Consider the following 12,191-nt stretch of genomic DNA (forward strand, 5'->3'; position numbering starts at 1 on the left):
GAAACTGGGAGTTACCTGTACAAAAAGGGAAATACACAAAAACAAAAAAGAAACAAAAGTTGAATCCGTGCAATTAAAACATCCATTGGAAAAAAAAGTACCTATGAAAAGACAAGGATTTGGTGGATATATATCCAAAATCACTTACTTGAATTGCATTTTGTCACATGTATCCCAGCTATTCAGACAAAAAACAGTTCTTCACGTATTTATGGACATACTGGTTTATTTGGTGTTGGTACTTGTAACAGTTGCCGTTATGTTACATGCTATTGCCCTTTGTTTGGGACACAAAGCAATGTCTGCCAGAAACACATGAAAGGAATGGTTTAGCCTGTCAGGCACACATGCTTAAATATTACATTTTTCAATGCACAGTTAAAATACTGAATGCTAAATAACCGACAGTAAACATAAATGAAAATAAAGTCAGTAAAAATGAAGAACGCTATTTTTAAAAAAAAATAATGCCACCTGCATGATGTGAAAAAGACCATCTCAAAGGCCATCAATTTCAGTATTTACCATTGGTTATTTTAATAACCATCATCCATTGATATATATGATATGATATGGCATTTGTAACACGCCTATACACAAGTGTTTCAAGGCGCGGCGAGGCGGGGGGGGGACAAGGGGAGACAGACAACGATCCTACTAGTCCAGGTGTCAATCAGATCGCGAAAGGGTAGAGGGGAAGGGAAAAGTGCAGGGGGAAAGGGAGAGGGGAAAAGTGCAGTACAGGGTTAGTAGAATACAAGATAAATAATAAGGGCCAGCTGGTGGCAAGTGCAAGGTAAGTGCAGACAAGTGCTAGGGAGGAGGGGCTGTAGGGATTACATTACAAGAAGACTGTAGGTAAACGCATATGTGGAACTGTCTACATATTAATGTGGACAAAATGGGCGAGTTTTGTGAGATCAAAGTAAAAAATAAGAATATTATTTTATAAGAGTTGTTTAAGGCACATTTTAAGGATGTTGCGTTAAAAGGAGAGCCCCTGTTTAAAAATGCTCTTTCTTCAACTTAACGGAATGCTTACCTGGCACAGAAATACATTTTTAAAAGTGAAGTATTGAAACTAGTTTTGTTATTTTTACCTTCTTCGTTATTACAAATTCATGCCATTTAAAATGTAAAACTTGTATATACAACTTCAACTGTACCTCTTTATTTTAGGTTATCTGTATGTGCGATATTTCAACATATATCCTTTCCGGAAACATAACCACAACCAAATTTAAACCCCGTTTTCCCAGGATGCTCCATAAGACCCCGACTGTCCAATCCATAACCGGCTCACACAGGATTTACTGCTAGACCATCCATGTCTGCTCTTCTGTGAAACCGGCCAGAACAAAAGGGAAAACCGTAACAATGATAAATTAACATGGGAGGACTAGGGACCACTTAATTAAACATGGAGTTTCACAATATGTGGTTTTTTATAGTTATTTGGGCTTTGTTTAGCACTCATCCCACCGTACAACTGTGTCACACGTCACAGTGCTTACAAAGTAGATTTGATGTGAAAGATACGGGCCAGTCGGTTAAACTCAATCCCTAGTCAGGCAGAAGAGCCAGGTCTGCGGGGTGCTTGTGGGATGTCTGCCCCGTGGCACTGTGGGGCTTTCAGGCCTCAAATTTATTTCAGAAAGTCATTTTCGAGGATGAAGTGGACAGGGCGTAGTTCTGGAGAATGGTGTATATGAATATTTACATATCTGCTGCCAAAACAGGTCTATTTATTTTTTGCATTTATAGCAGCGTGCAAAGCCTGTAGGCCGTAGCTAGGCGCTAGTTAAAGACATTCAGTGCGGTCAAACATTCGGAACAGGCGAGGATCATTTCCAAGTCAATTGAAAAGGCTTCTTTCTTTTCATTTGTGGACAAGACGGTTCTGGAAGGCGGACTTTACAGACCTAGTAAAGAAGTTATATCAGAAGACCACAGCAAAGAATTCAGAGGCATTACTGTGGAACGCCTTGTGCGCAATAGACAAAGGGCCAGCGATAACAAATTAAGAGTTTGTGGCGGTATTAGCTGTGATAATGCCACATGGAATTACTGCTACCACATGCGGTAACAGTATTTTGTAATTGCTTATTTATAACATGCTTAATACCCAGAGGTTTCTTAGCGCATACCCGGGGATCGAACCTGTGTTGCTCCGCGTTGTCTTGCTTGCAAGGCGAGCACATTGCCCCTGAGCTGTCCTCCCGAGTACGTCATTTCATTATACAGAGTTTAAGTTAATCCCCTTTTTGGAGTTGTAGTGGACTTCACTGGGGATAGGTGGCATTTTCGCATGGGGCAATATAGCCTCGGTTCATGCTGCCATTGTAAGTGGAGGTAATACCCCGAATTGCAGTCTGGTGTTTTTTGTCATGTGGGATTTCAGATGGAGCAGTAAAACAATCAGTACTTACAAATTTGGCAATATTTCGACTACCACCAAACTCACTGTGGTGCCCAAAATCCGATGTAAAAAATGCAATGAATTTTTCTTCGACTAAATCTTCTGCGGCTAAACCTCCCCATCTCATCCAATATACTTGCAGCGCTGTTCATCCCATGATGACGTGAGAAGACCTCTTCTCCACCCGAGAAACGCCTGTTCATTAAACACACTGGTTTTTCCTTGGGATTGCCAGCAATCCCTGCGTGCCCTCGGACACTAATTATACCAACCTATTTTCTATATTGCACTGCGTTCTGTCTTTCAAAGTGATCATTACCCCCAAATTAATGGTGCTCAATTCATCAACCTCAGAAAGATGAAAGGCTGAGTCACTCCTGACAGAAAAAGAAACCTGTGACCTGCAGGTTGAACATAGATCTCTGAAAGGACCGATTACCTCATTTAATTATCGGACCATCCCTACATAAATAAACCCATTATGAGATTCTCTTATACAGCAGACTACAAACAATGGCGAAGGTTTGTTGATGCAGCATTGCTACAAGTTCTTGTATTGCACCCATTTTTCATCAGGCAAAATGGAAATTTGGGCGGGAGCACATCGCAGCTCTTCATAAGCTTGACTGTAAGTCCATAGGCAAGAGTCAAGTCTGCCAATGAGAAAGGCCAGCTCTCTCTGATACATAAATGAAACATAAAATGAACACACATTATTACAGAACAGAAGACTCATTTTTCCCACACAGAAGACCTTTAGCCCTTAAGTGTTTCAGCCAGCTGCATGCCCCTTCATCAGGACCAGAAAAATGAAATCGTCTATTTAAAGCACAGTCTTTGTGAGTGGCACTTAATGGAGCTGGACCATTTGCAAAGCGTGCTTCGGATGTGAAGTAAGAGCCAGAAGGTTAGAATTCACTCCACAGGATGGCCTTCTTTCCCCGGTCCGCACTTGCAACAAACTCGCCAGAGAGGGACCAGGCCACAGCATTAACAGAGGACCTAGAGGTAGAGAGAGAAAGAATTGAGGAACACATCACAATGGAATAATAATACAGAATTACAAATAAAGTGTCATGAAGAGAAGAAAGGAATGCATGTACGGGGTGTATAGAGCGCATTCCTAAAAAGCACGCATCAGACCACTGAACGGAAAAAGGGGAGAATACACAGAGAGGAAGACAGAGCAAACCGGGCAGGGGAGTACCGAGAGGGGGAAGAGGTGCTGTCAGATGTCGACGGTGACCAGATGCTAGTTGCAGATCAGGGTCCTCTGTGCCTTCCTGAAGTGACAGAGAGATTGGGCCAATCCAATGATTTGTTATTCCAGAGTCCAGAGAGAATGTGTTTTACTTTAAATATGTCTCTGTTCAACAGTGTAATTTTCTCACCCTCAAAAGCTGCTTCTGTTCTATGTTAAAAGATATGTTCAATCGGGCGGAATCATCACTTTTGATCTGGAAGAAAATTGGGTACTTGCGCCATCAGGTAATATAGGCAATCATTGTGCTGTGATTAGTCTGAGCCAGTGCCCAAGTTAAGATCTGTTAGAGGAGGAGAAATGACTTACCGTAATGATCTTTCTATGGATTTTTCTTCCCCAGATTCCTCATCTGATAGATATCCTCATCCAGCTCTGCTGCTGGGAATCTTTTTCAACAGGGGGCGTAGTGGACCTCAACTCGGCCCTCGATTGTCGATCCGTCTTGTTCAGTGCTCGATCGAGGCTGCGGACGTGACGTCACGCATCATATATATACCACGTTGCCCCTTTTTCCCATGCTTGAATGCTGCAGAGGAAAAGCGATGGGAGACAAGGCTAATAAGTCTGTAAAAAACTGAACAATGGGAAACATCCCAAAGGGGTGAAACGCAGTCCAATTAGTAAATGGAAATACGTCGTTTTTTTTCTTTTAAAACAAGTGGCTAGCCAGATAGAGGTCACCTCAGAGCCATCAGAGCCATCACCAGGCGTCCCTTCACTTAGACAGAAGCGCAAAGCCATAAGAACTTCCTGAGCATGGATGGATGGGTGGGGTGATGAGGAATCTGCAGGAGAGGAATCCATAGAAAGATCATGGTAAGTAATTTCTCCTTCAACGGATTGCTTTTCTCCTGCAGATTCCTCATCTGATAGACTCCCCAAGCAGTTAGGCTGATGGAGGTGGGTAGAAACTGTCATACTAGCAGATTTTGCAGCACTGCCCTACCAAAACATGAATCTGCCTCACAGGCAACGTCCAGACAATAGGGCCTGGTAAAAGTGTGCAAGGATGACCATGTGGCAGCACGGCAAAGGTCCGTAAGGCCGTAGAGGCCGAGACTCCTCTTGTTTAGTTTGTCCTGATTTCGGAAGCTCTTTGCCAGCAGATTGGTAGCACTCTGCGATGCAAAGTATAATCCCTTGCAAAAAAGTCTGTTTTGTTACAGGTAGAACCTTGCAAGACAAATAATGGGCATCGAACCGCCATCAAAAATATCAGAACCAGATTGAAGTCCCAGTCCGGGACAACAAAGGGAGTTGGTGGAAACGTATTCACAAGGCTCTACAGGAATTGGGCCATAACCGGTATCATAAAGAGAGAGCCTTGATCCAGGGACCTTTTGAACACAGACAAGGCCGCCAAATATCCTTTGACTGTGGTAACCTGAAGGCCTGATGAGGCCAGTGACAGAAGGAACTCCCCTTACTGTGGTGGTGGGACAAGAGATGGGATTGATCTCACATTCCCTCCAACACGCCTCAAATCCATTCCACCTGCACGCGTACAGACATCTTGTAGACGGGTCTGCGTGCAGCCAGCAACACCTCGAGTACCTCCTCGGAGAGGTCACAGTCATCATACCTCATCCTCTCAAGAGCCACGCATGTAGGTTGAGGGACTCTGGGGTCAGGTGGAGTATCCAACCTTCTGACTGGATCAGGAGATTCAGGCGCCGAGGCAGCTGGTGAGATGGACAGATCCAAGAGATCGGAGTACCACGTTCTCCTCGTCCAGTCCGGGGCGATCAAGATCATGGTTGCTTGAAACCTCTTCGGCCTCCTGAGAACCCATGGAATGAAGGGAATCGGGGGAAGGCGTAGTGGAGAGGGAATGTTCAATGCAGTAGAAACGAGGCCCCTAGTGCACTGTTCACTGGGAATTCCATGGAGCAAAATTGTCTGTTGGACTCTGTGGCAATCAGATCCACTGCTGGGGTACCCCAGAGAGACAAGACCTCTTCCAGGACTCCCTGGCACAATTCCCACTTATGTGAGACCTTGCTCTGCCTGCTTAGAGCATCCACCAAACCATTTTCGGACCCCGCTAGATGAACTGCTGAGACTGAGATCCGGTTCTCAAGCAGCCAGACCACAGCTGCATCGCCTCTCTGCAGAGGGGAAGGGAGCGCACGCCACCTTGCTTGTTCAGGTATTGCATGGTCACCGTGTTGGGCTAGCCTGATGGCTCACAACTCTAGCCTGTTAATGTGCCACCTGGCTTCTGTTGCTGACCAAAGGCCACACTCCTGCAAATCTTCGCAGTGAGCACCCCAACCCTTCAAAGATGCATCTGTGACAACCTGGACATGAGGTCAAGAAGGCCAGAAGGGTTCCCCTGCCAAAAGATTGCAACGGTTGGTCCACCAGTTGAGGTTGTGGATCACTTGGCTGGACACCTTGAGAGGATCAGTGAGTTCTCTGAGGTACTGTGACTAGTGACCTCTTAGGAGCCATTGAAGGGATCTGGCACCAGAAAAATACAGGAGGCCATGAGACCTAAGAGGCAGAGAAAGGAAGCCGCTGGTAAGGTGGCGTGATTCTGGAACAAGAGTACCATATGTGCTATGTTGCTGACTTTCTCCTCAGGAGTGAAGGCCTTCCCCACCCGGGTGTCTAGGACTGCTCTGATGAACTGGAGCCTTAGGACTGGCATCACATTTGACTTCTTCAAGTTCAGGGAGAAGCCCAGCCTGTGCAGTAGAAGACAGGTGTCCTCCAGATGAGACAAGATCTGCCCGCTGACTTCCCTAGGATGAGCCAGTCATCCAGGTATGGGAATAAATGGACCCCAGATCTCCTGAGGTGAGCCGCGACTACCGCCATCAGCTTGGTGAAGACCCTTGGAGTGGAGGTCAACCCAAAGGGAGGCACTTTGAACTGATAGTGCTTGTCCCCTCTGAGGAACCTTAGGAACTTTCTGTGCTTTTGATGTATCGGCACATGGAAATAAGCGTCCTGCAGATCTACTGAAACCAGCCAATCCTGAAGTTCGAGAGCGTGGAGAATTTATCTCAACGTCACCATCCTGAATTTGTCTTTTCTCAGAAACGTGTTTGAGGCTCTGAGGTCCAGAATGGGACAGAGACCTCCTCCTTTCTTGGGTACGATGAAATACTGAGAATACCAACCCGACCCTGATAGGGAGTTACCTCTTCCACGGCACCCTTTGACAACAGGGCTTAGTTCTTCTTGGAGCTTCTGTCCCGGTTGGATTGGAGGTGGTGGTGGTGGGGTCTGTCTGGTGGTTTCCTTAAGAAGGGCAGACAATATCCCCACTGAACGAGCTGCAGGGCCCAGGCATCAGAGATAATCTCCTGCCAGTGGGGCCAATGTTCTGCCAACCGTCCACCAACCGGCAAGTCGAGGGAGGGGAAATCAAAGTAGTTTAGAGGGTGGTCCGCCCACACCGCTACCACTGTTTGGTGGCCTCTAGATGCCTCTCAGCCCCAGCCTGGCTTGTGGGAACTGCACTTTCCTGACATAAGGCACATAGCACCAGTAGCCTCTGCCTCTAGAAGCAAAGCTGAAGGCAGGTTTGGCCGATGCGCAGCTAGGCCCAGTGGTTTTGCTGCTATTTTAGACTCTTTGAACATTGCCAAGTCCTCAGCCTTATGGCCAAAAAGAAACTCTCTCTTGTAATGCATGTCAGTAGACTATTCTGGACATTCGGGGAGAAACCAGAGGTTTTTAGATAGGCTTGCCTTCTCAGTACTGTCGCTGACCCCATTGAACGGCCAACGCAGTCAGCCAAGTCCAGGCCTGTGTGCAACAACTGCTTGACTACCTCCTTCTCATCTTCCACTAGCTGTGTAAACCCATCCTGCATTTCACCTTCAGGGATGTACTGGGTTGCTTGCGCCAACGCTTTCCATAAACCAAAGGAGTACTTTGCAAATCCACAGGCCACATTGGTGGCTTTTAATGCCATGCTGCCAGAAGTAAAGACCTTCTTGGTCATTGGGTCCAACCTTTTAGCCTCCCTGTCCGGAGGCAGATTAGAAGGGTATGCCGCAGAGGACACCAGGGGGCGCATGGAGTTAAGTTGATCCTTTAGCACCCTCCCATGCGTTAGGAGTGAAGGGACTCCGAACCCCTTTCTTCACCCCCCCTGAAAGGTGCCCAATTGATTTCACCGGAGAGATTATACTCCTGGCTACCGTCACTCCAAGGCTGGGGTGAATCGGTTTTATAATGGCTGAGCTAGCCATGTGAGGAAGTCAGGCTCATGTTGCATATCGGGACCATCCCTACGCGAGTGCCGGGCGGGAACGGTGCCCGCGCATCAAGACTCAGAGCTTTTGAAGGGACAACCGATCTCATGCTCCATCAGCAGGGGGGGGAACCGCTGCCTGCCCCTTGCATGCATCTGCTGGTCTATGGAGAAAAAGTTTCACAACAGAGAGACCTCCGACGCAACCATGTAAACAGGAGACATTTGATATCTGACTCTGACCTCACCCTAGAGGGAGTCTCAGTGGCATAAATACACCTAATTCGGACCCAGGAGACCCACTGTGGGGGATGGCGGACTGAGGAGTGCCACTCTGGCTGGGCAGCATTTAAGTCTTTGGATCTCCCAGACTGCGACATAGAGGGAACTTCCATAAGGTAAAGCAGGCAACGATTCCTGGCTACAATGTGCTAAGAGGGGTTGAACACCTGCACCCGTCTGTAGAAGGCTTGCGCCCAGACCGTCAGGAGAGGCCAACGTACGCGGGGTGTTCGCCTGCCCGGGCTACTCAGTGATAGGAGTATAAATCAAGGGCGAACCACATAGACTTTGCTGACTTCACAGGGGGCCGGTGGGAGTACACAAAGAGGCAGATCCCACCTCAAGGTAAGGAAGGGCATCATATATGGTCAGGGGCGCATGTGACGTCTCTCCCCATGCTTGCTGTGGTGGGTTAGACGTCCTGGGTACTCTTCTGATACTATGTTCATACCCTCCTGCTGGTCTCCCCCAAATCTGGGACCTCTGCCTTCTCAGTTCAAAAATCGGGGGACATTACACCGCCCATCACAAGTGCCACTTGAGAGATGAGACCGATCTATCTGGCTTCCCATTGTCCCGGGGCCCGACGACTGTCACTCCGCAGGGTAGAAGCATACAAGAGAAGAGCCAACGTCCGGAAACACCTCGACTACTGCCAAGAGGGATATACACCCGTGGCTCCACTGAGCGTTAAGTGGGAAGACTCAAAGGTACAGCCATTGATGGCCTGGAGGCCTGCCCTGCTGAAATTCCAATTTCAACGCCACTCGGATGCCAGCGTCCACATTGACTCATTCCGGGAGGCGATTAGGAGAGAAGACCCAGTCGCAACCAGAAAGGACATTGTTGCGCTAATGGAGGAGATCAGGGGAATTCGCACAGTGTTGGATAAGAGACTTGACAAAATGGACCAAAAAATGGACTCTATAGACGAGAGACACAAAGGCATTGAGAACAACCAAACATCTTTAGACACAATGGACACACAAATGGACAAGCAAATTTCAGAATTAGAACGTAGGGAGACAGACTCTATTGAAAATGGCCAATTTTGAAAATGGAGGATGAAGGACCAACCTCCGTTTCTTTGGGTTCCCCAAAAAGCAGGGGGAATCAGAGTGACATTAAACGCCCCACAATGGAGATCTTGAGGTTTCTGTTTGGCTTGGATGCTATCGACAAACCTACCATTGACAGGGCACACCGAGATGAAAGCGTCACTAGAGGCCCGAGAACAATCCTGGCGAGATTTCACAATTGTTCTGAAAAATGTAAGATATTGGATAGGGCCAGGAAGGTGGGCCCTCTTGTCTATGGTTATGCCAAAATAACCATCTAGCAAGACTTATCTGCCTTCACATTGGCCAAAAGAAGACAATGTGGCCCCCTCACGAAATGGCTAAATGAAAAGGGTGTAAGATATCGCTAGGAGTTCTCCTTCTCAATCTCATTTGAACTTGAGGGCTACTCCTACAAATTAGTAACAGAAGATGATATTCAACGAGTGTCAAAAGAGCTAATGGATGAATCCGGCCCCCGTCAGCAGAAACCCAGAGCTTGCAGGAGAAAGGTCCACAGGCCAAAGCCCAAGGCCGGACAGACATAAGATCCCAAGAATGCACAAATTCAAGAAAATCAACACACCTCCAGGTGGAAAGCGAGGCAGATTACCAGACTCCTGCGAAACTTTAGACTTGGTTTTGTCCAGTGTGGGGGGAGACCCGGAGGTCACTCAGAGGCTTACGTCTTGTTGATTCCTCGCTTTGATGGTGGGGGCATGACAGAACAGTATACATTGTAACAAGGTGGGAGGTGGTGAGAGATTTGGAATGTTTACTTCGGGGGCAGAGGGGTGGGGCTCAGGGAAGTGATTTTCAAGAGCTGGATCCCATGTTCAAGAGGACCACTGGCGATTTGATTCTGTCTCAGGTGAAGTATCTGAGCGGGATTGGATGCCTGCAGGGTGGGGGTAGAGAGGGAAAGGTGGAAAATTTAAGTTTCAGAGTTCATGCAAGTTTTATGACAAGGGTTTGTTATTAACACTGTGTTCTCAGCAGGACCAAGTGTTTTGTGCATTACAATGGGATGGTCTCAGGAGCGAGAGGAGGTTTGTGATATCATGGTAAAGGGCGAATTATGGCAATGCGTGACATAATCGTCTCCCTCCATGTACATGGCCTTAATTCACAGAGTAAAAGGACAATGGTTCTTAGAGATTTTAAAAGGGTGAGATTGGATTTACTGTGCCTGCAGAAAACTCAATGGGTGAGGGATAAGGAACCTCATTTTAGGTCCAGGGAAGTGGGAGAAATATATATGGCCTCAGATATAAAAAAGAAAAGGGGGGCGACAGTACCTTTGAAAATGCCCTAGACTCATCACATAATCGAAAGGGCATCCTATCCAATTTATATAAAGCTATGAACCTGTCTATGAAGACAGGGAGACAAACGTTTCAGAGATATTGGGCAGACTTAATGGGGGAGGAGTTATCAGCGGAGGAGCGGGCAAAAACATATATCATGTTTCATGGTAATCTGTTCACCTCCACAATGGAGCACAATTATAAAATGTTGATGGGATGGCACAGGGACCCTCTGAAGCTATCAAGGATGTTCCTGGGATCTTATCCTCTCTGTCGCAGGAGGTGCGGGGAGGTAGGCTCCCTTTCACACATGTGGTGGCATTGCACCAAGGTTAAGGTGTTTTGGAAGAAGTGTTGAGCTGAATGAAAGAAATTACCAGGATTCAACTAGGGCTTGACCCATTGCAGTTGCTTCTGGGGATTCTTGCAAAGGATAGCAATGAGCATAGACTTCCCAGAATGTGGGAGGCGATGCTTAGAGCAGGCTGACTGGCCATCACCCAAGGATGTAAGCATGAAAACCTCCCTTCAAAGGAAGCCTGGGAACAAAAAGTGCATACCATGATGGTAATGGACAGATTGACGGCAATTGTGAACGATACGTTGGAGGCATTCAGACAAGAGTTGTATGTGTATTCATATGGGTGGGTGGAGGAAGGAGCAGAACCTCAGACGGTTGTACACGGGTGAACAGACACATGGGATGTTTAGAAGGTTGGGGGAGTCCATATACCAAATTCAAGTTTAGCAAAATAATGCGCCAGATACTTCCAATACCTCAGCCTGGCAACACACTGATGAGCTTTAATTTTGACTTTAAGTTTGGGGAGGGGTGGGAGTTTAGAGAAGTTGGTATGTATTTTTGTAAATGCGGTGTGGTAGATTTGGAAGAAATAATTGATAGTACTATTAATGTATGACACAGCTGAGGGGCCTCAACTCCTATGTTTGTTTTGATTTTAGGGGGTGGGTGACGAGGGTGGAGGTTTTAAGTTTGCACAATTGAATCTTATTTCAGTTAACAGTGCTTTATTTGCATTGTTCCTAATGAATGCCAATAAAAATTAAGTTAAAAAGAAAGCAGTGGATGCCGCAGGTCTGGTGGTGATTGTGGCTGCTTGCATAACAAGCCCTTCGTGAGAAGGGTGAGAAGCCATGAAAGATGTATCTCCTCTTGTCGGCCTATACTTCCCCGTAAAGTTAGAGTTTACTCGGGAACAGAGCAAGGATGTTGCCACAAGGAGGCTAAGGGGTCTGCAATTGTCGGGTTAAGTGGCATGCTATGCTCGTTCACAGGACCTTCATCCAAGATGCCCGTCAATTCGTAGCCCTGAACAGGGGCTAAAGAGGACTTGAAACCTAAGGTGTCTACTACTCTTTCCACCAACGTCCTAAATTTAGCTTGGGTGTGTGTGTAAGGCTGACCCTGCTGAATTTCAACCTCTGTAGACATATCCAGGCCACTGATGTTGCGTAACCCTTGGGCTAAAGCCAACAGGTCAGCTTGGTTGTTGAAAAAATTGACAACTCCCGACTCTGTATATATGGGATCAATGTCCCCCTGGTCATCGTCCTGGTCGACACTGAAAATTGACATGGATTTGAAGAACCCTGACCTGAGAGCGGAACGAAAGATCTGTTGCTGATAGTT

At 46.8% G+C, this 12,191-nt stretch overlaps 1 protein-coding gene across 2 annotated transcripts in view; it reads right to left on the minus strand.

Annotated features, from left to right (window-relative positions):
* Nucleotides 1-208: 208 nt before the first annotated feature.
* Nucleotides 209-12,191, minus strand: part of ATG16L2 (autophagy related 16 like 2) — a 920,492-nt gene continuing 908,509 nt past the window's right edge. For both annotated transcript variants that reach the window (XM_069640243.1, XM_069640244.1), the window contains exon 18: nt 209-3,421. In XM_069640243.1, the coding sequence (XP_069496344.1) occupies nt 3,328-3,421 (94 nt within the window). In that variant the 3' untranslated portion in view covers nt 209-3,327. The remainder of the gene's footprint in view (nt 3,422-12,191) is intronic.

The sequence above is a fragment of the Ambystoma mexicanum genome, chromosome 7q (genome assembly GCF_040938575.1).
Source record: "Ambystoma mexicanum isolate Mex_15411 chromosome 7q, UKY_AmexF1_1, whole genome shotgun sequence".
Classification (NCBI taxonomy): Eukaryota; Metazoa; Chordata; class Amphibia; order Caudata; family Ambystomatidae; genus Ambystoma; species Ambystoma mexicanum.